Raw genomic sequence first — 24,170 nt, 5'->3', positions numbered from 1 at the left:
ATTTTTGGGAGTAACTTCAGTGGCACCCCGCCCCCTTCTCTGCTTCATTCCTGAGACAAAAACCAAGACGGAACAGATCTTAACTAAGTTGTGCAGAAGACCCCAGAGTTACACGTCTAGAATGCAACAGGAACCATTTATTTTAAGTTAGTCCTTTTTATTTGTATTAGTTGTTTTTTTTTTCATATATTCAATTATCTTGGCTCAAGTAACATCTGAGTGGGAAACTTTCTTGGGAAGTTTGATTTACTGCGGTTCTCACAGTTATAAGAGGCTGATGCACGGTAAGTGAATTTTTTAGTGCAGATTTGTACTCAATGCTTTTTATTTAACTTGCTTCTCCAATTGATTCTGCAAGAAATAACTTTAAATGATATATAGGCCGAAAATTAAAGACATTCTTACTTTTCAAAACATTTGCCTTATTTGTGAAGCTTGGACGCAACTTCCATCCCTTAACTAGTAAAAGCCTCCCTCTGTATACACAAAACACAGTCTAACTACTACAAGACTTATGAACCGGTCACAAATTCAAATGCTCACGTCTGACACATCTGTTAGCAATTCCCGGTGTTTTTTCAGGTTTAAAACTGATATTTTTCCATGTTTGCAGCGCGTTCATGGAGTTTGCTGTCACGCTTCCACGCCACAGGTTTTACCACACCAGTTTTTACCAGTTGATTTTCGAGGCAGTGGAGGAAATCTCCTCTCACGTAATGTATCGCGGTAGTGAACGTTAACGACGACGCCAGCACGAAAATGGGGGCCACTGGTCATAGCTGTCTGATGCAATTAGGGAGGAAAAGGGTCTCAATTTGTGTGATGCATTCAGGTTCCAATGTTTGTTCTGAAGCACAGAGCCGGGACATGAGGAAAATATGTTTGGAAAAGCTTAAATTCGTGAAACAAATTGTGTGTGTTGTAGGAGGCATACTGGCAGAATTTTCAAAGAGTTACGTGTCAAAATGATTGCATCTGAAGGAGCAATAAAAGGACTTTCAAATGATATCAAAATCATGTTGCTTGTTCAAAGAGTAAGAAAGCTGCAGAACTAAAAAGCTGAAATCCCAGGATAATGTTGATCCTGAAGCCTGTGAGACGGTGTGACCTAAAATAAGAAAAAGTGGATTCATTTTATTATTCTTTTTAATAACCTCAACATACAACAAATGATTGCTGATTAATGGAGTAAAAGTTTAGTGGTTAGAATAATTGTCACTAAACAGATTTGAAACAGTAGAATATTTAGGTACTTTTTAGAATTACTTTATCTCATTAAGCCAGTGGCATAGACAGTACTGTAAAATAGATGTTCTAATATTTTCAATTAGTTTCTAAAGATGTATAGATTGTTATTGGTTTATCTTGCAAATAGCAGAGTTGTCTCAGAAGTTGGAGCCAAGAATGACGTGACACCTGAGTTGAAAGCTTTCTGGTTGCAACTTAAAGACTGTAAGATTTGCAACCTGTTTTGGTGATAATTATGCTTAGCAAAACAAGCTGATGACAATATATTTGTCTCCATTTTATGCACAAAAGAAACATGTTGCCATTGGAGCTATATAGACTGAGATATGCTTTATTCATAATTCACCCCCACAGCTTTCACTACATTTTGAACACAGCCATGCTGGATCCAGTGTTTCTCTGCAAGCTCAGACGTTTACACTCAGTATTCTGACCTGAGGGGATGTTCTTGTTTTAACTAGAAACTCGCAAAATGCAACTTTCAAGTACAAAGAGAAGGCACAATTAGTGCTGCAACTATTGCCTACTGTTTTTCTGACTTGCAACTAGACTGTGCAATCCTCAGGTGTGATGTCACTCCCAGTTCCAAGCTCTAACATTTGAGACTAACTCGATGCATCATAGTTTCATTTAAGTTCTAAAGAACACAACCCCGACGAAGTCCAAAGATTATCTCTAAACAATTGTAGGTCACGTTTGTTCTACCCTGTTTAGCTTTTTCTTGACCGGACAGCGCAGCTAGTAAGTGTAATCACCATCAGTTGATTGACAGCAGCTGTAGGCTTGCTGACAGTAACTAGTTTAAGCAAAAACACACATCATCATCTGATTTCTCTTGGAGTTCAGGATTAATGCTTAGGTTCTCGAGCTGCGGGACTGTACCAGTGGTGATACTTGTGTTGCATTGATGGAATGTTAGTATCAACCATAAAGTTATGTATTGTTTAGAGTTCATACACAGAAACTACAAATAGCAGGCAGCAGTAAACCAAGAACAAGTACTCTTGGCTGATTATTTACCTTAAAAGTCAGAACATGGATCTGAGAAAGGACGTCCTAACGAAATTAATTATGTTCTAGTAAAACACCAGAAAACCAGTGGGATATTGTAATCTTAGTGCTTTGTTACCAGCTGGCTTCAATTAGCAATGCTAATTAATAGCAGTGTGCTTCTTTACGTGTTATGCAACACTAAAGGAACATTTTGCCTATAGGTATTGTACAAGTAGAAGTGCAAATAATGTGCTTTCGCTATATTTTAACGCACAGCAGCTATATAGGATAAGAGTGATATCTTATTTTTTGTCTTTGTGAAAATGCAAAACAAGCTGTACCTTTTATAAGTGTTGGTACTTGAAAACCTTGGTATTCGCTGAGGTTTTAAACATTTTGAGAATATGTTAAAGGCAGCAATCTGAACTGAAGTCTCCTTTTTTTTAATCTGCTAAATAATTGTAAATTCCAGTTTATAATAATCCACTTTAATTCACTTAAACTGCTGCTTTATGCAATTCTTTACTGTCTCCCCATTATTTGCTTTTATATAACAACTCAGAGGGCTAACAAACAAGATTATTGGATTGCCTCTTGTTCGAATAGCTCGCTCTGTGTTTGTTTGATTAAACCTGATTGGCAGGCCTTTGTACTTAATCCCGTTCCCGGGGCTTTAAGTGTTCATTTTTCTCTTCGACTCCAGCACCATTTTCACACCCCCGCACTGGTTGTTCATGAATCCTCAGCACTGCTCCGGGCCAAGGAGGGAACCACTGGCACAGCTTTGATCTCTGTACTGAAAAATGTTTAATTTCATGGCTCAGATTTTCTTTAACCACACAGCTAAGTTATATCTACCTGTGTTGCATTTGTGTTGCCACGTCTCAGTACTGTACTGGCATTATCAGGTCTGAGAACTGGGCAGAATCGCAGTAATCTCCAAAAAGAGCCTTCCTTAGCTCCTGTGTCCAATCATGAAAGGTTGCCTGGTTCCCTGCAATCTTAAGGCTGTAAGAGAAGCCCAAAGGAATGTTCTAGATAATATATAGATTTAAAAACAGCTCCAGTGTACTCACCCCCCACTCATGGTGATGACCCAGCGAAATCCACTGACCAAACGTCGAGTGCAACTCTACACCTCCCTTTTCGTTTCACCCTTCTGCTTCCAAGAAGATGTTCTGAGTTGCAGGGCCAAAAATAGATACTCTTATTCTACTCAGAGCCTGCAAAACAAATTATGAAGGCATAGATCCCACTATGTTGTGTCTACAAAGATGGAGCATTATGTCCCTGTCAGGAATTAAGTCCTTGGATGGATCAGTTTTACACCTGAAACTCGGTTTACTTTAGTCTTCATAAGGATATGATTTTATGTTGTGCAATGCGATACCTCTGTGGGCTTCAATCCTCAGAAGGTCAAAAAGATCCAGTCAAACTCTCTCAAGTGACATTACAGTGGCTTTTAAAGGGCTTCATACCCATTCAACTTAGTCACATTATAACCACAAATCACAGTGTATGTGATTTGGATTTTATGCAATAGGCCAAAACAAAACAGTGCAAAATTGTGAAGAAAAAGATACATGGAACCATATTTTGCTGCAGTTACATCCCCCAAGCCAGCGTTGCACATTCAGAAATGGAATCTCAGTCAGATTTGATGGAGAGCATCTTAAATAACATCTACTTCTCAAGTCTTAACATAAATTGTCAGTAGTTCTACAGTTTGAATGGGACATTTTAACACATGAAGATGAACTGTCTGAATGTTCCGGGTCATGCTCCTGTTGGAAGGAGGTTCTTTCAGGACTCGCCTGTATTTAGCACCATCCACCTTCCCATCAGCTGTGAAAAGCTACCCTGTCCCCACAGCATGATACCCACACCACCATGTTTCATTGTAGGGATGGTGTGACCAAGGTGTTGTGCAGTGTAGGTTTTAGGTCACGCATAGTGACCTAAAACTTAGGCCAGAAAAATCAAGCTTGGGCTCACCTGACCAGAGCACCTTTTTCCACAAGTACTCTGTGCCTTCTATATATGACTTGTGGAAAACTGTTAACGATACTTCTTATGAATTTATACTAACAATGGCTTTCTTCTTGCTGCAATTTTTCAAATGTCAGAGTAGCATCACACATTTCTCATGCAGCTTTCAGTAACATCACAATCTCAATTAAATATTGTCCTGATATCATGCAGCTGTGCCATAGTCTTTCCACTCTTGGATAATTGATTGAACACTGTCTCTGGAGTTCAAGGTTCAGTGTTTGGGATATTGTTTTATGACCTATCCCTGGTTTTTATTCACAACTTTACCCCTGACCTGTCCGCTGTGTTCCCTAGTCTTCATGGCGCAGATTGATCATTAACGTTCTCTAACAAACCACTTAGGCCTTCACTCAACAGCTGTATTTATACTGTGATTATACTACACACAAGTGGACTCTACTTACTTATTGGGTGACTTTTGAAGGCAATTTTAGTTGGATTTTATTTAGGGGCATCATTGCAAAGAAGGGTGAAAAAAGGTTTGAAACCTCTGGATCCTCTTTCTTTCACTTCACATTATGTAGGATGTGAAGTTTGTGACTGTAAACTTAGAGACACATTCAAGGTATGTGCGAAAATTTGCCGTTGGTGAAAACCTAAGTTATGAGCAATGTCTTATAGCTTAGCTTACTTGAGAACATCAGCTAACCATAATCTAAAATGACCTTCATCTGACTCTTCAATCCTAACATGTTCCTCTTCTTTCATTTAAACAGGCACAATGGATCTTGTATTGATGGTGGCATTCAGTTCTTGGCTGGCTCCTGCACTTGGTGAGAATCCCTTTTTCAGTAATTGTTTGGCTGCCGGAGACGTTTGATTGTCCTTTAGCACATTGCTGTAGTTGTGTTTTAAGTTCCTGGTGTGTGTGTGTGTATGACAGGGTCAGCATTTGGCAGGGAGGTGTTCGGTAAGTTTCCTGCATTAGAGTGGTCCCTCCCTGAAACTGCATGGCCATTACTCCCTTCTGTTGTTTTGTCACCTGGCTTTTTTGAACAGCACCTCTTGTTTGAATTGCAGTAAATCATTTTTCAGCCCTCTTTTCAGTGTATTTTTTTTATTTGTCTGGAGATTTTGTTTTGTGCCTCCAGTTTTCCCCCAGAAAAAATGTGTTTCTGCGGTTTCAATAATTATACAGAGTGCAGACAAATTTTCCCATGCTAATACAAATCCTGGTCTCTGACTTGTTTCCCTGGGCGCCCCACATACCACCAGCAGGGTTTGATGTTAAGCAGATTTGCCTACACTGATTTTTTTTTTTTTCTTCCTGACTCAGTCTCGTGTCTGACTACAGGTCACCTTTTTAAAGTGTGTCAAAAAGCATAACATGTTTTTGCCTCATAGATAAAAAGACCAACAGTTTCAATTTATTTTGTCTAAGAATGAGGTCAGATGTAATTTCAGGAGGACTCTACCACACACTCTCCAGTAAACAGAGTGTAGTGGTCTGTAGAAAATGCATTTAAGTCAATGCAATCTACTGAACTGTAACAATTAATTTTGGTGCATTTAAATTAATTGTTGATGAGCTGCTTAATATATCCAAGAACAACCATACCTCATGACTTAATTATTTTTGAAATAACAACTTTAAATTAACTAAACATGTAAAATGTCCGCTGGTCTAAACATTTATATGACCCTTGTCTAAACGTCAACACTCAAACAATGTCTGCTTTGTAATACAAACCAAAGTTGGTTGGAAAGTGATCCTGCATGTTTCCTGTTATGCCACCGAACTCGAGGGAAAAATGGGGTTGTATTTTGCTTTTTATCAAGATTTCATAGTTGGTGCTGCAGCCAAATTTTGTTTTCATGAGGAGTCTGACAAAAGAAAAGGCAGAACAGACTGGCTCAAACAAAAGGGCAATCAAACAAAATATACCTGGAGATAAACTAATGTGATTGTAATGTTACAAATGTCACTACATGTTGATCCCCTCTCTGTTGGATATTTATTTAAAGAGTTGATTCTTTTGCAAAGATTCTTTTAACAGCAACAGGAAACATTAAGCACATACAGTGCCAAGAGGTATTCACACTCCTTCTGTCACATTTCATCAACAAGCACCTTTTATGTGGTTGAAGGAAATTAACATATGGTTTTATTTATTTATTGTATATATAAAACTTTGAAAAGCGTGTCATGCATGCATGGCCTCGCTCAATCAGACTGGACAAAGACCCAAGTGTGAGCATAAATTTTCAAGAAAGAAAACAGATTTTCAGCTGGATTTAGGTCTGACCTTTGACCGGGCATTTCTAACACATGAATACATTTTAACTAAACCATTCCATCCCAACAACCCTTCAGTTTTTTTGCCAGCACTAGCAGGTTTTCACCCAGCTTTGCCTATTACTTTGCTCCTACCGTCTTCCTTTCTACTTTCACCAGCTTCCTTTGCCCTGCTGAAGAAAAGCAGGAGCAGCATAACACTCCTGGCCCCATGTTTAATGATTGGGATTGTGTGTTCAGCATGGGGTGCTGTGTACAAACATTATGTTGACCAAAAACTGTTGGTCTCATCTGATCAAAGCGATGTCTTCCACATGTTTCCTTTTTTTTTTTTTTTTGGCTGCACGATCAGAAAGGCCAGATTAATGCCATATATTTTTGGTGCAATTTTCAGCAATCACATTGATATTACATATTTTCCTGATACTGTCCAGCCCTCCTTCATAAAGGCCGTATTTATGGAGTGGGTGACCAACGTTCGCAGTCCACAGATTCTCTCCCCTGAGCAATTAATTTCTCCAGCTCCTCCAAAGTAATCATTGTCCTCTTGGCTGCTTACTAAATAGAATACTTTTCAAGGCTATTAGTTGCACCTGATTTTGTTTATCAGGTATCAGAGTGAACAAAGTTTAAATAGTTGCATACCAGAATTTTTACATTTAATCTTAAACAAGGCACCTTTTTCCATTTAGATCAATATGATGCACTACTTTGCATTGTCTGTCACATTATATTCCAATAGAAGTTTGTAAAAAGATTGATTGATATGAATACGTTTGCCACCCCCTGAACTATAGTAATTTGTTTGCTGTTGTTACATTTATTCAGTCATTCGATCATGTGATCCTCTGCCAGTCCTTGCTATTTCCTACATTTAAATGATCCACCAATGCATATGGAGGAATTTCAAAATTTCATTGACTTTATCAAATTATAACATTGTTTTAAATGAAAGCAAATGTGAATTGTTACATGGTGTACTTATGTTTTCACTTGAGTAGGAATTTTTCCCTGTATTTGGGATTTGAAGGCCCTCTCTGCACCGTGCTAAGCGTTCTCAGCTTTTGTCACTTTTGTCATTTGCTGACAGGTACTTAAACCACCAACTGAAATGTTCTTTTCTCTTTTACAGCCTCAGCAGAAGAAGATGAGAAAGGTGCGGCCAAATTGTAGAAGAGTCAAATGTTTAACAATTTACTGACATTTTAAGCGAGAGTATGAGCGACTGATGTCCTGAAACAACTGCAAATCTGTCATCTATCAAGCAGAGTCTGAAGTGTGTCACTGGTTACATCTGCCTCTCTTTCATTATCTCTTTGTCATTCTGTCTTTTTTTTTTTTCCAGACTTTGACAGCGCTTTTCATTATGGTGAGTGCTGAGCACGCAAAGGTGCTCCTTTTAACGGTCGACCCCTCTGCTCAGGAAACATCTGGAAAGTTGAGATGAGTGAGCATTTTGGTCTCACTTTTCCAGAGGCGATGGAAAACTTTCACCTCTTGGTGCATGCTTCTGCAGCAGAGCGAAAAGAAACACTTGACATCCTGTCCGCTGATTTGATTATTGCAGTGGTAAAGTGGTTAGATTGCGGAAAGTGACAGAAAATCTCAGTCATTTAAATTTTTTTGGGGGGGGGGGGGGGTAATTTTGGCGTGTTCAAATTGATGATGTTTTAGGGGACATCACAAATGAGTCATTCTTTTTTTATATATATATATATTTATTGTGTCATTCACCATAAAATGAAAAACTTAAATTCACTTGCATTTACACTTGCATTTAGTTTACACCTAACCAAACGTGGATGTTTCATTTAGTTTATTTGGAAATAATGAGGCAAAAGGATGTTTCTATGTAAAGCTACAGCGTAATATTTGCAATAAGAACAATTATCAGTCTGGGTTTGGATTCTACTGGAAAATATATTGAAAATGAGTAATATAAGGTCAGGCTAAAAATAGGGACATACTTTGTTTTATGAGAGGAGAGAATATTTGTAGCTCTCTGACAAATTGCTTTATTTACTGATTTGTGTACACATCAATAAAGTTAATGTTTTGGATTTGGATTGGTTCTGAGATTTCTAGAGAAATGCTGCACAAAGAAACAGTTTGATGACAGCCCAAAACATCAACGAGTTAAAGCTGATGACTGGACTGAAAGTCCTTTAAGCTTATAAACAGTCAACAGTTAAATCTTTATCTGCACTTACTTATGTGTAAGGAGCTCATCAGATGCAGAGAGCAAAGGTTTAGTTTTAAAGATCACTGCATTCAATAAAAACAAATCAACAAATCATTTCAGATGAGCTCTCCACATCTAGCTTTAGGAAAGTTCAACAACAGAAAGTCATATTTCATATGCAGACATATTTAAACTTTTACACTAAAACAAACTTTTTAGGTGCTATTTTACAATTTATACAACATTTGTTATTATTTGCTTTTATCAATTAGCAAATATTCTTTCCACTCATAAAATAAAGTATTTCCCTACTTTTAGCTTGACCTTATGTCACTCATTTCCAATATATTTTCCGGTAGAGTCCAGATTCAGACTGATAAATGTTCTTATGGCAAAAATCAAAATGTGAACAACTTCAATGCAAATATTAATCTGTAGCTTTATCAACAGGAAGCACAATTTTAATGCACACAAATGAAACTTTATATTCAAAGTTCTGAAAGTTATTTTAATATGAACACACCATCATGCCAGCACCTAAAGATTTTTCTTACATCCCCAAATAAATTTTAAATATTAAACTAGCCTGTGTATTTTAACCTGAAATATTAGGTACTTGATGCACTGAACACTGAAACATTTGTTGAATTAAAGATTTTTTGTTTATTTTTTTGCCTCTGCAAAATAAAATTATTTTCTGCTTAAAAAAAGAGCCTATCCAGGTAAAAAGTGCCTCTTGCACAGGCTAAAGAGGCTACATGGGCACATCCTTGTGTCTCATCATCTTCAGATAACATAAACTAAATGGCTTGTTAAAATAAAACATCCACGTTTGGTTAGGTTTAAACTAAATGCCAGTGTAAATGCATGTGAATTTAAGTTTTTCTTTAATCTAGTCACAGTTTTATGGTGAATGGCACAAAAAATATAAAAACAAATTTGTGATGTCCCTAAAACGCAGGGTGAAGGTGAAATCCTAGATCATCAGTTTGAAGAAGGCCAAATTACCCTCCAAAAAATTTAAAATGACTGAGATTTTCTGTCATTTTTGCAATCTAACCACTTCACTGCTGTAATAATGAAATCAACAGACAGGATTTTTATATTGTCTCGAAAGCCACCTCACAAAATTTATGTTAAAAATGAATACATTAGTTCACTTTGGTACATGTAACTTAGAGGAACAGGAAGACTTTCAGCAGTTAAAGTTTTAATATGTTGCATTGCTGTTAATTGGAAGAATACTGTATCAGTCAATGCAATGTGTCAGTTAGCTGGGCTAATCTACTTTTTTGTTATTATTTGTGATACAATGGGGTCATTGCAAATTTTTATGTTTCTTAGTTGCAACTCAACATCTGACCATGTTCTGATCTCTGTCCCTCCTCCTTGATCTTTTAAGAACATCAAATTTGATCCCATGACAGTTTCCCATCCCAGCTGTTAAAGATCCATAAAAGTGTCCCAAGATAAATGCAAAAGATATTTATGGTTTTCTTTTGCTTTTTCCCTTGGTTCCACTGTGACATATGGGAGATGGATGACACTTGCTTTTAAAGGTCACAAACCAAGCATGTTGGAAATCCCTGGATGGAAAAATCCATTCATATACTTTTTTTTTTCTTGCTACTTTTTTCTGAGTTCAGAGAAATGTTGGTTTGTTTTTTCTTGATTATTGTAACCTGACCTCAAGTAGTTTACATCTAGCGACTTTAGAAAATATTGTGATTTTCCAAAGCTAAACGAAGCTCTTAGAAATCCCTAAAGTAGAAGTAACCGCTGCCTCCCTTTAGTTTCTTTGCATCTGTTGGTAAATGTCCCTGCTTTTCTTCTTCCAAGAACAAAACAAATGAAAAGCGTTTGCAGCTGTTTAAAAAGCCACAGCTCGACACTAACTTTGAAATGTCCAACAGTGCTTACAGATCTGCTGTCTGCAGCCTGCATGGATTATTGGTGTGCCAACAAAAACATTATGAGACAGCAAATTACCTATGCAGATGCCTCAGAAAATACCTCTACATGCTTATTTGTTTTAGTCCCTATGGATAAAAACTTCAGCGTGACTCCTTTCAGTTTTGTATACATCTCCCCAGCATCTTCTCGTTTTTTTGTTTTGCTTCAGATTATGAATCTCTGAGAATCGGCGGACTGGTTTTTGCCGTCGCTCTGTTCCTGCTGGGCATTTTCCTCATCGTCAGTAAGTATTGAAGTTCTCAGCAAATGTCAAACAGCAAATTGAAATTATGCTATGAAGCTTGTAGAGTACTTATCTGGGTTCGGAGATTCACACATGCTTCTTGGAAAGTGTCAGTACACTTGCAGACTTTTGGCCGTCATAGCTGGTCCTTTTCTTTCAGACATGGCGTCCTCTCAGGATTCCTGCTCCTACTGCCAGCTCATCCTGCTGCTTCTGCCAGTTAGAGATGTGAAACCATAACTAAGCAATAAATAATTTAGTGTGACTCAACCTCTCTGCAACACTTCCTCTGTGTTTACAGGGACTAGAGTTAGTTTCAAACTGTTCTTGGTTATGAAAGTTTTGTGAAGGCAGAAGGAAAATTGACCATTTATTCACAGATGCTTATAGGACACATTCAAAAAAATATGATTTAGTGATAAACCACTATTCAAATTTTAATCAAAACCACTATTGCTGTTTTTTCTTTTTTTTTTACAATTATTAAAAGATTTAAAGGTATTTTAGTAGAAAGATAGATAACAGCTAATTGAAATAAATAATACATATACTCCTTATGCCTTTTCATCAGTAAACACTAGTACTTTATTCTTATTCTTTAAAATGGCTGTTTAAAATGAATCTGTTAAGGCATTTCAGCTTTTTTTTAATTTAATATATAATATCCTTTTGAATTGATGAAAGTCTGTTTGATCTCTCTTTGATTTAAAGAGCTTTTAATAAAGTCTGTCATCTGATCTTACGACTATTATCCAAATATAAGAGAAGCATAAACAAAATTTAAAGACCCATAAATCCTGAAAGAATTTTTAAAGTACTAAATATTGACGTTTAAAAGTTTTGAATAAATGACAGCTGTTTGTCCGACTGAATTAATTGAGTATGATTTAAAATATTCCTTCATTCCCTTTTTGCTTGCACCAGAGGCGGTTCTTGCATGAATGGTGCCCTGGGCCCACCCCCCTGAATGCTCTTTTATAACTCATTTATTCACAAATTGTGGTGAAAATTCAACTCATGAGACTTAACCCAACTTTCTGAAAAAAACGTAGAATTCTGATTTTACAGAGTAAAGTTTTTCCCTGTCATAACTTGCTGTCGTTTAAATTGTATTAGCATTTTAGATTTACTTGTAGACCTTTGATGTAGCAGCCGCTATCTGCATCATCGGGTAGTGGCAGTGTTTTCTTACAGGACTAACAGTGGGTTCCATTTGTAATCGGAAGTCAGAATTTTCAACCTCGACTAGAAAATTTCAACTGGAACGCCCCTGAAAGTTGGAATTACGATTCAAAAAGTCAGGACAACACGACCATACCCGACTTCTGTATTCAAGATGGTTGCTACTCGCACCAGCAGTAGTAAATGGTTCTTACTTTGAGTGTTTTTGCCAGTTCTTTATTGTTCATGTAACATTTAGTTAGTCGTACACGTACTACTTTTCAGTGTTTTTAAAACATGTTTCAACGCTGTATGAATGCACGAAAAACCACGTAGAATAGTGTTTTTGTCATTCTTATTGTTAGACTGCTGTTACAGTTGCTAGCAATACGAACAAAAACAAGCAGGAAACTGAACGCTACAACTCGGAGATGACGTAAACTCCGACTTCCTAGTTTCAACTTGTGATGTTAATGGAACGCAGCATTACACTGGGCACATCAAAGGCTGACAGTAATTCACGTTGACTGGGTACATACACCCTAATGAATAACTGGATAAATGTGTTTAAGCATTTAAAACGTTGCACTTCAAACCGAAATGTCATTAACAAGCTTCTGGCATAATTTTGGCTGGATATTTGGTAACTCCTCTTATCAGAATTTGTATAGTTTATTTAATTACAGGTCCTTCTCAAAAAATTAGCATATTGTGATAAAGTTCATTATTTTCTATAATGTCATGATGAAAATTTAACATTCATATGTTTTAGATTCATTGCACACTAACTGAAATATTTCAGGTGTTTTATTGTCTTAATACAGATGATTTTGGCATACAGCTCATGAAAACCCAAAATTCCTATCTCACAAAATTAGCATATCATTAAAAGGGTCTCTAAACGAGCTATGAACCTAATCATCTGAATCAACGAGTTAACTCTAAACACCTGCAAAAGATTCCTGAGGCCTTTAAAACTCCCAGCCTGGTTCATCACTCAAAACCCCAATCATGGGTAAGACTGCCGACCTGACTGCTGTCCAGAAGGCCACTATTGACACCCTCAAGCAAGAGGGTAAGACACAGAAAGAAATTTCTGAACGAATAGGCTGTTCCCAGAGTGCTGTATCAAGGCACCTCAGTGGGAAGTCTGTGGGAAGGAAAAAGTGTGGCAGAAAACGCTGCACAACGAGAAGAGGTGACCGGACCCTGAGGAAGATTGTGGAGAAGGGCCGATTCCAGACCTTGGAGGACCTGCGGAAGCAGTGGACTGAGTGTGGAGTAGAAACATCCAGAGCCACCGTGCACAGGTGTGTGCAGGAAATGGGCTACAGGTGCCGCATTCCCCAGGTCAAGCCACTTTTGAACCAGAAACAGCGGCAGAAGCGCCTGACCTGGGCTACAGAGAAGCAGCACTGGACTGTTGCTCAGTGGTCCAAAGTACTTTTTTTGGATGAAAGCAAATTCTGCATGTCATTCAGAAATCAAGGTGCCAGAGTCTGGAGGAAGACTGGGGAGAAGGAAATGCCAAAATGCCAGAAGTCCAGTGTCAAGTACCCACAGTCAGTGATGGTCTGGGGTGCCGTGTCAGCTGTTGGTGTTGGTCCACTGTGTTTTATCAAGGGCAGGGTCAATGCAGCTAGCTATCAGGAGATTTTGGAGCACTTCATGCTTCCATCTGCTGAAAAGCTTTATGGAGATGAAGGTTTCATTTTTCAGCACCACCTGGCACCTGCTCACAGTGCCAAAACCACTGGTAAATGGTTTACTGACCATGGTATCACTGTGCTCAATTGGCCTGCCAACTCTCCTGACCTGAACCCCATAGAGAATCTGTGGGATATTGTGAAGAGAACGTTGAGAGACTCAAGACCCAACACTCTGGATGAGCTAAAGGCCGCTATCGAAGCATCCTGGGCCTCCATAAGACCTCAGCAGTGCCACAGGCTGATTGCCTCCATGCCACGCCGCATTGAAGCAGTCATTTCTGCAAAAGGATTCCCGACCAAGTATTGAGTGCATAACTGTACATGATTATTTGAAGGTTGACGTTTTTTGTATTAAAAACACTTTTCTTTTATTGGTCGGATGAAATATGCTAATTTTGTGAGATAGGAATTTTGGGTTTTCATGAGCTGTATGCCAAAATCATCCGTATTAAGACAATAAAAGACCTGAAATATTTCAGTTGGTGTGCAATGAATCTAAAATATATGAATGTTAAATTTTCATCATTACATTATGGAAAATAATGAACTTTATCATAATATGCTAATTTTTTGAGAAGGACCTGTAGTTGGTTTCCTGGCTTGGCCATGAATGTTGAGCATAGCCTGGACATTTTCAGTAGAACTGAGGTGAGGGATACTCCAAAAACTGGTGTGTTATGGACTACTGTCTTGTTGCAACATCCAAATGTATCCATGTCTCAACTTTCTGGTGTTGATTTGAAATCCTGAATAATCTTGATGTACTCCTCTGTCTTAATTATTCCATCCATTTTGTGCAAAACATTATAAGCCCTGCTAGGGAAGCAGCCCCACAGCATGATGCTTTCACCACAGCGCTTGAGGGTTGTTACAGTGTTCCTAAATTAGAAAGAATCAGAAGAGAGCTTTTAAAAACCAACCAGTAGAAGTTAATGATTCTTTTGATACACTTTGTCTGTTACTTCCTGATCTGAACGCAGTAGGAATTCAAAAACCTGGAATGCGTCCCAGGCTCGGGTTGTTTTGCCATGAATCTGTCCAGTTCTTTCCCTAAATCGTGCTAAAATTTAAGTTTCATAACAGCACTATACATGTAATATATTTAATCTACCCCCGTTTTTGTATAAACAGGTCGAAAGTGTACCTGTTCTAGGAGTGACAAGTCGAGGTGAGTTACACAAAATAAAACCAACAGATATTTTGTTTTCTTATTAGAATATAAGACATGTACAAATATACAATGTTAATATTATTTTATACATCTCTCTCTCTCCATTTCTATCGCTCTCTCTATCTCTATATATACCAATTTTCCATTGGCCCAGGGGTCCTGAAGTTGAATCAGCTGTTCAGAGAGGTATGTTTTTAATTTTCTTTTGTATCTGCATATAATAAACTATTCAGTTAAAAATGTTCAAATTATTTTTATTTTATTTTTTTCCAGTTTAACAGAGGCTTTAGAAACACTGGTAAGTGCCTGTGAATCCTCAGTGAATCCACTAAATTAAATGGGAAATTGAACTAAATTTATGTACTTGTTTCTGCAGTTTGCCAGCTGCCCCCACTAGGTAGCAGCAAAGACCGAGAAGACAGCAAAGAACAATCCTTTCAAGAGGACAGCCTTGAGCTTTTTAAATGTCATAATCCTGCTATTTTTCTTTCTTTTTTCCCTCCTTTTTTATGTTTTTATCATCAGTTATCATCATTAGATGATGGTTCATGTTTATACAGTAGCAATGGTGTGATTCTCATTTGTATTATTTCTGATTTTCAAACAAATGCTAGATAATAAATCAAATGTTTGAGAAAAAAAAAAGGTGGTTTTAATTAATTTCATGCTAAATATTTAATTTATACCAGTGTAGTTGTAGAACTGCGAGTGTGGCCATCTGTTATGCTGTGCTCATGTTTCTGCTGACACTGCACACAGTTCAGTTACACATGCAGTAGTAACTAGCAGCAGTGGCAGAGGACTCATTGCTGTATGCAGCATCCAGAAAGACTCTTTAAGAACCCCTCTTTGGTTTTCATGCTGTTAAATGGTACTTTGCTCTGTAGTAAAGCTGACAGCTGCTGTAAAACACTGCATAAAATGTGTTGTATACTCTCTGCAGTGCAACATAACAGAGAACTGCTGCATTTACTGCATGCAAACCGATGCTTCTGCACATAAATAGCCAGAATTCAAATTAAAATATTAGAATTTTCTTAAAACAAAAACAAAATGCAATTTAATCTGATATTTCTCCACGAATTAAAAACGCTCACACAAATATAATCACATATAGTACAAGACTTTACTACCCACAATGGTTTTTGAACATTGTCTCTTTGTCCATTTTTTTCTACTTTGGGTTGGCCCACTATTTCCTTTAATCTGCAGTCGGTGTGGCTTCTCACTGTTGGGATTGCCCATCGATTGCACCAGTAGCTGCGAAAAATGTATGCAGTGTCTCATTGTCACCACCAGAGGGTCCCCTGCTGATCATGTACAATGCAGTCCCACTAAGCTGTTCTGCCTGCTGCACTGCCCAGTTTCTCCATCCATATCCAGGCTGTAACTGCAACCCAGCAACTTGCTAAATCTCCAGGAGACAAAGCTCTTCAGCATCATTGCAGTGCAACCATGGCCACCAAGGGTTTGTTCCTTTTACTTATGCCTTTTAATAATTAGTACTCAGAAAGTTATTTTGGATCGAAAGGGGAAAATGTAATTTTAGTTTGTTTGATCGGTATCTTTATGTTTAGATTATTACTAAACGAATGGAAGATTGTTAAAGTGCTGATGCATGGATCAGTGTCACAATAAGGGAAATACTTGAGTAAACTACCAGAGAGAACAGAAGGAGAATTTTTGGCAGTTCTATAAAACAGGACAGTTTCTTGGCTGTGGTGTTAAATATAAAATGCCAACTCAACTACTTGGGGCTGAGAATTCAGTAAAGCTGCATTATTGGCATCCAATAAACTGGCAGAGTCTCCAGCCTTCAATACTTTTGAGGTTATGAATTCTGGCAGCCCACTCAAAAAAAAGAAGTAGAAATTTTTGATTGCAGTGAAAATGAAAACTTCTATTGTTCCATCTTGTCAAGCTCTGCCTCCCTCCTTTCCTACATTTCTCTGCTGCTGCTGCTGGCTTGTAACTCTTTTTTTTTTTTTTTTTCTGCTGAGCGAAGATGCTGCATTGAGTGCCTTTCTGTGCAGAGCAAGAAAAAACCTCCTAAAGTGTGTTGAAGCCAAGCCTGCAGACATGGAGTGTGGGGGGGGGGGGGTTTACCGAACAGAAGACCCCTCTCACTTTCAACACAGCCTCAAAATGCTCTGCTGATATTCTTGCTTTGTAAATAAAGACAATCTTTCTGTTACAGAATCAATGTTTCCAGACCAAAGTGACTTTCACTATGGTAAGATTTTAACCAATTACAGCGCCTTGCAAAAATATGCATGCTACTGTGTCACATTTTCTAGCATTATAGCTACAAACTTCATGTGTTTTTATTTTGATTTAACATGATAGACCTACACAAAGTAAGTTATAATTATGAAATGTGACACCTTTAAACAAAATCCACTGCAATGACCATAAATACAGCAGTTTTGTGAAAGCTTCAGAGGCTTGTTAAAGAACATTAGGGAACAAAAAACAAAATGAAGACCCATGAACACACCAGACAGGAAAGGAATACAGTTGTTTCAAAGATTAAAGAAGAGTTGGCTTATAAGACAATATCCCAGGGTTTATGCAATCTCAATGGAAAGAGTGTTCAAACCTACCATTGGCCATCCAGCTAAACTGCAGGCAATGAGAGCATTAATGTAGCACAGGAAAGACCTAGAAGAAAGTGATGTGGTAAGATATAAATCATACCCATGTCTAAACGTGGTAGTGGCAGCATCATGCTGTGGGGATGTTTTTCTGTTTCAGGGACAGGGAAATAAAAATTTATTACATAATTGAATTTAATTAATAAAATAAATAGCATGTGTATATTCTTTGCCCCCTTTAGCCAGAGACCCACAAATAAAATCCATTGAAACCAGTTGCCTTCTGAAGAGACCTGATTAGCAATGGATAAATCATCATGCTTTAGGGGTGCTTTTCTTCAGCAGGGACAGCAAGGCTGGTCAAAGTTGGAGCTAAATACACAGCAATGCCTGGGGAAATTCAAGAGGGCAGAGGTTCACCTTTCAGCAGGGCAATGAACCTAAACTTACAGCCAGAGCTACAATAGAATGGTTTAGATCAGAGCATATTCATGTGCTAGACTGATCCAGTCAAAGTCACGGCCTAAATGTTAATCTAGATGTAACTGAGAATCTGCTGCATGCCTTGAAAATAGATTTTCATTGATACTCTCCATTCCGGTCTTACTGAGCTTGAGCTAATTTGCAAAGAAGATTGGACAAAATAATATTGCAGTCTTAAGATGTGCGACGCTGTTAGAGATCTACCACAAAAGACTTGCTGCTGTGATGCAGTAAACTGGTATAAAACTGTATCCTTTTTCCTCTGTTTTAAATTTACAACTTTAATATATTTTATTTGGATTTTATATGAACATAAAGTTTGTAGTTGTACTGTTAACATGGAAAACTTAAAGGGTTATAAATACTTTTGCAAGACACTGTAGAACACCTGAATCCATTTTCAGTTTTGCAGAACATTTTGAACTTTATTGTCTTTGTTTTTAAATCATTTGTCATTTATTCCCTTGTAGATTATGAGACACTGCGGACTACAGGGGTCATCCTTGCTGTTGTAATGTTTGTCTCTGGCATTTTAATAGCCCTGAGTAAGTTTAGACTTTTTTTGAAATATGCCAATAATTCGAAGACTTTAGTAAATATATAAAAGATCAATACTTCTGTAACTTATCTATCATTCCTCAAACAGGCAAAAAATTCACAAAATGTGTAAAATCCTCATCCAAGTAAGAATTGAAATAGATTTAACGAATGATCCGCCTGTGCATGTCGTATGAATGAATTTGAATTCACTACGTAATCTAAAAAAAAAAAAAATGTGTCCTATAAAAAACTATTTTTAAAAACTGAATGTAGTTGTGCAATTTTACCCTTTCCCTCCCCCTGGATGCCACTTCTCTATTAGTGCCTTCCCCTTGTTCAACCAAAATACATTTCCAACACATCAATGAGTTCATAAACACCCTTAAGTGGTTTTTGTAAATGCTTTGCTATTCTTTCCATCCTAGTGCTTGGTCTGTAAGCCAATTGTTAAATGTATGCATTCAAAAAGACACTCCTTGTGTGTTGGTATAGAATGTGGAAAATCTACTCGGAGTTGATCGCATGTTGCTTGAATGGCAAGACAGCAACAAAGACAAGAGCTGCTGTTTTAGGAGCTCAAGAACTTGGCACATTGGTTTGTGGTCATGGTGCTTAAAAGTTTGAAAACTCTTAAGGTTTCTGTATTTAAGAGCCTAAAAATCCTACAAAAGCCTAAAATATAATCAGATTTATAAAGATGTACTAGAAATAGGTTTTAAAAAAGACACCCCAGGTAATATGTACTTATTTATGTAATTATTTTAAATAACAATAAGGTAATCTCACATTAAAACGTTTTGAAAAATCCTGACAAACACATATTTTGAGTACATTTATAAAGTGGGAAAAGCTCTATTATATTATATTTTTATATACTCAAAAACTTATTACATCACATTTTTAGGAGCGTTTAGGGGGTTTTGACAAGTAGGCCATTTCTCCCTGCTTCCCTTGGTGATGTGACATGATGAGGCCCATTTCTATTAGCCTCTCCTCAAAATGGGGAAACCAGCAATTCAAGTAAGGTCAGTCTGTGTTCATCTTAATAAGTCAGTAAATACTTTCTCAAACTTGCTTTGCAGTCAGACAAAAATAAAAAAGTTTAAAATAACAAACTGTGGAAACAGGGCAGGATCTTATGATACCACTCTGTGGTATCAAAGGTTCACAGTTATTTATTATTATTCATTTGCTCAGATCTTTACTGTATATAATTCTGTATATCATATGTCTTCTCTATTTTACTCAAAAAGATGATCCAATGTTTATTACAGTAGGTGTTTGGGACAATAGGCAGCTGTAGTTAATCTAAAGATAAAATTAGTTCATCTGGATGACAGGGTTTCAGATCCATTTTATAAAGATTTGGGACTTTGCAAAACCACATTCAGAGAGCATAAGTATTGAGGAGATTTAGGACTGTAGTTAGCCTCCTCAAAACTTACTGTACTAACCAAGAAAGATCACTCTGAGATCACTGCATGTGATAAACATCACAAAAGACCACAAGGTAACTTTAGAGGTAAGCGTGATTTAGTTTGATGAAATGAGAAGTGACTTTTTCTGAGGAAGAAAATGTTGCATTTCAGGCCAAAAATTCCAGCTGTGAAGCATGCTTAAAAAAGTCACTTAGATAGGCATGTTTCACTTCATTGGGCTGTTTCCCCTCATTGATTAAGCAATAGGTTCTGAATAAAACCAGTGAACTACTAAGGAAGAATAACTGGACATAAGTCGGTGAAACTAAATTACTGAGGTAATGTTTTGGAAAGTCAGAGTTCTGACCTCAGTCCGTAGAATTTTTGTAAAGAAACAAGAACTATATAAATAATGTTAGGAAACCCGCCAACGTTCTGATTTTAAGCAATTGTATTTGTAGGATAAGATTCTTCTGATGAAGAACAAGACCACAAAATTTTCCTTTTAAGGTCAAAAGGAAAAATTCACATATTTATGCCACTCACAGATCTCTGTTTGTCATTATACCCCCCCCCACCCCACCCACACCCCCACCCACACACCCCCCCGTACCAAAAACAACAAACACAAAAACAAACTCTAAAGCGTTCAAACATTTTTAAGCACCATAAATCAGAACCCTGTGGCTTCAACTAGTTTCGGATCTGGTAATTCTGATGATACACATATTTTGAAAAATTCAAGCCAAAGTTGTTGCCACAGTTTTCATACAATACAAGTATATTTTACTGTTAGTAATTTAACCCTTTCATGCATGAACTATGATAACCTCACCCTGGATTTTTTTCCCTGTGTGTTTTCAGTTATCTTTAGGCATGAACAAAAAATGCAGTTTGTTTCTTAAAATGTGCTGTTTTTCACTGAAAGGTACAATCTGTGTCTAGACTTTAAAATTTTCAAATTATAAATACTATAAATGAGTAAAAACTATACATCCATCCATCCATCCATCCTTTGTCCATGCCCACTTATCTTTGCAGGGGGGTTGGTGCCTATCTCCAGCTGTCATTGGGCGAGAACGTGGGGGGTTACACCCTGGACAGGTCACCAGTCCATCACAGGACAACACAGAGACACACAGGACAGACACATGCACACAAGGTCATACATGAGGGCAATAAATGGCAACCAATTAACCTTTACTTAAAAGTAATGTTTTTGGACTGTTGAGAAGCCGGAGTACCTAGAGAGGGAAGACTATACAATATATAAAGATATTGATGTTATAATACATTAACATACTGCATTCAACCATTTTTAATATTGTTCAGTTTGATGAAAAGAAAAATAACTTCAGAACGCAACAAACATTTCTCAAAAAACAAACATTTTATTCATTGCACTACATGAAAAGGAAATTAACTTTTCATTTATTAATTGGATTGTTGCTTGTTAATGTAGATATGCCAGATTGTACATAAAGCTAATTTATTAAACCCTTGATGGGTTGATGTTAAAACAAATAAACAACATACTGTGTACTAACCACACAACAAACCGGCCACCTTTGCACCCACCCATGTGAGCCAGTATGCGCACGCTTTTCAATAGTTTTCATACACCTAAGGGACACAAAAACAAGACTCCCACATGGAAGCAGGTTATTTTTGATCAACCAGATCTCTGATATTTTGCTTTATTTTGTCCTTGCGTTATCTTGGAAGACAGACTTTCCTCTTCCTCAGCCTCTTTAAAGAGACTTTTATAGGCCCTGTCAACATCATCCATATACCTGTACAGGAAATCTTACAATTATTCATAACCCCATCAGTATTTCACAAAGGAAGTGTTTTGGTGATAAACATAAAAAAAAGTCTCAATTTTGAAAAAAGAAAGATTTAATTTGTTTTTATTCATATTATTCAAACTGGAAAATTATTTATAGCCTACTCTATAATCAATGGACAAATTTTTATTGGCATTACAAAAATTAAACCATACTCTTACTAGTCCTTTGCATGTTTCCATCATCAAAGATACATTTTGAACATGTATCTTTGATGGTGAACTCAGTCTTTTTAAATTGGAGGTCCTCCTTGCCATCACCCTAATCTTTAGGTTTCTTCAAGGATTCTCCATCATACTCTGGTTGGGCTCCATCACATTAATAGTTCTTCCAGTAAATCTAAATCTGCCGAGGGCGGGAATAAATTTGGCCCTAACTGCAGGTCTTTCTGTCAAATACTGCACTTCAAAAATAAAAACACACCAACTGTAAGTTACATCAATCTGCAAAAAATGTTGATTGAATACCCAAAAAAGATTTTTTTCTGCAAAGTTACTGCTGTTAAGGCATTTTAAAGTACAATATATAGCAAGTGATTATTATGTCCTCTTTAATAGGAAGATGAAGAGCTGAAATTTTGTACTAACATGAAATCGGTCCTTAAAAGCTTTAACAAATATATAAACCATTCATTATTAACCAGTAATTATTGGTTGTTATTAATACTTTATTACCTGTTATGGTGTTTAGCAAGATGTCTGCTGGTTCTGTCTGACTGTTGGTTTGAAGTTGTACTGGTTGACCAATAGGTGGCAGTGTATAGAGTCCAATAAAGTTGCTTAAAAACAGAACTATCACCCCACCCAACCAAATATGTTAATCTTTGTGTGTTTTTTTTTTCTTTTTGAACTACCGTCCACTGTAGTGACCTCTTTGCATGAAAGGGTTAAATAAACAAAAAATATATATGTAGTGTGTAATTATGTGCTTATTTCGATTTTTTTGCCTCTGAAAACAGCTCCAGCTCGTCTGGTACGCAGATTCCAAAGACAGAAGGTGAGTTACTTAGGCTGAGCCAAACTGTTTACAGCCACTTTGAGCTTAAAGGCAACAGTAAGAGCTCCGTCGTTGACATTCTGTCTATTTATTTCTCTGTTGCAGTTCCTCCTCCAGCTGTATAGAAAATGTAGCACAGGCTTGAAAAGGAAGAATGACATCACAGGACCTTCACTGGCAAACACAAACACATGGGCTGTTTTCTTCCAATGCCTTTTTGGCAATTATAGTATACATCTGTCAGCTGGATTGTAACTAAGCTGGGTCATCCAACAAATCTTAACCTGATCCCTACACTCCCAATTAATTTTGGTAAAGCTCTGATAAAAAGGATCCCTTCAAAGAGAGTCCTCTTAATAGAACAAATGAAGCAAATGTGGTTTGTCTTAAATATATTTTATTTCTGTTGAACAATAAAATTGGCAGCATGAGTATAAATCATACATTTCTCCAGTTTGCATCACTGTAACTGCATAAGATTGCCTGTTGTGTCTTCCATGATCATTTTAAAGAGAAGGTAGAGAACATAGCTTAACAACACAATAAATAGAAACACTAAGCATAACGATCATAATCATTTTGTAATGCCTTAGATGTCAAAACAGCTTTTAAAAATAAAGTAACGACTAAAGTCAGATTAAGGCATTGAAAAATTTTAAATGTAGTTGGAATTGTCCGCCTTCAAACAAAGATTGTATATTGTTGATGCTTATAGGGCTTTATACGTCATTGAAGTAGTATTACAGTAATCATAGTCAGGAGCTGCTTGGAATGAAGTTAATCATGTGGTGAGATAATCTTTTTCTTTGTGCTATTCAGAAATGTCAAAGATAACACACAAGTGACAGAGTTAATGACAGTCATCTATGTGATTAGGTTTTATTATTATATCAGTACAGGTAGGTGGACCTTGAAAAATAAATAGTTTCACTGCATTTGTGAATTACTACCTGACACAGCTCTTACAGTGGAATGGTGTATTTTCCAGCGTGCTCATATCTGTCACACTAAATGTAAATGGGACTGTTCATAGTCTGTCCTCAATCATCAAAACAATCTGATGGAAACAGTGTTGTACTTTTACTCATGACTCACTCAGAAATAAAACGTACAGTGAATCAGACAGTTTGTCATCGTGGGTGACTCGTCTGCTGTCTGCTTGGGGAAAAAAACATTCTTTGTCATAATTTCTTAAGTTTTACACCATAAAGTTTCTTTTTCCACACAGAAAAATAAAATTGCACCCGGTGTTACAGACAAATACGTATGATGCATACAGAAAACAAACCATTAAATAGGTTTTAGGTTGAAAAACAAGAAAACACATTCTGGTAAATCTCAAA

The 24,170-nt window shown here is 37.0% G+C and overlaps 1 protein-coding gene across 3 annotated transcripts; it reads left to right on the top strand.

Annotated features, from left to right (window-relative positions):
• The first annotated feature begins 23 nt into the window (after positions 1-23).
• LOC124865782 (FXYD domain-containing ion transport regulator 6-like) lies at positions 24-23,950 on the top strand. Of its 3 annotated transcripts, XM_047361201.1 has the most exons (10): positions 24-284; positions 5,010-5,066; positions 5,177-5,203; positions 7,662-7,685; positions 7,875-7,898; positions 10,834-10,908; positions 14,910-14,946; positions 15,104-15,135; positions 15,223-15,247; positions 15,326-15,594. In XM_047361201.1, exons 1-9 carry the CDS (start codon positions 278-280, stop codon positions 15,225-15,227), a joined length of 288 nt encoding a protein of 95 aa, XP_047217157.1. In that variant the 5' UTR covers positions 24-277; the 3' UTR covers positions 15,228-15,247; positions 15,326-15,594. The 3 variants fall into 3 exon arrangements, with proteins under 3 accessions (XP_047217157.1, XP_047217158.1, XP_047217155.1); XM_047361202.1 differs by lacking the exon at positions 5,177-5,203 and having other exon boundaries at positions 25-284; XM_047361199.1 differs by lacking the exons at positions 24-284; positions 5,010-5,066; positions 5,177-5,203; ... (3 more) ...; positions 14,910-14,946; positions 15,104-15,135 and adding exons at positions 17,147-17,182; positions 18,497-18,571; positions 22,790-22,827; positions 22,933-23,950 and having other exon boundaries at positions 15,219-15,247; positions 15,326-16,417.
• The last annotated feature ends 220 nt before the right edge of the window (positions 23,951-24,170 follow it).

The sequence above is a fragment of the Girardinichthys multiradiatus genome, chromosome 3 (assembly GCF_021462225.1).
Source record: "Girardinichthys multiradiatus isolate DD_20200921_A chromosome 3, DD_fGirMul_XY1, whole genome shotgun sequence".
Taxonomy (NCBI): domain Eukaryota; kingdom Metazoa; phylum Chordata; class Actinopteri; order Cyprinodontiformes; family Goodeidae; genus Girardinichthys; species Girardinichthys multiradiatus.
This window is presented reverse-complemented; position numbering and strand designations above follow the sequence as displayed.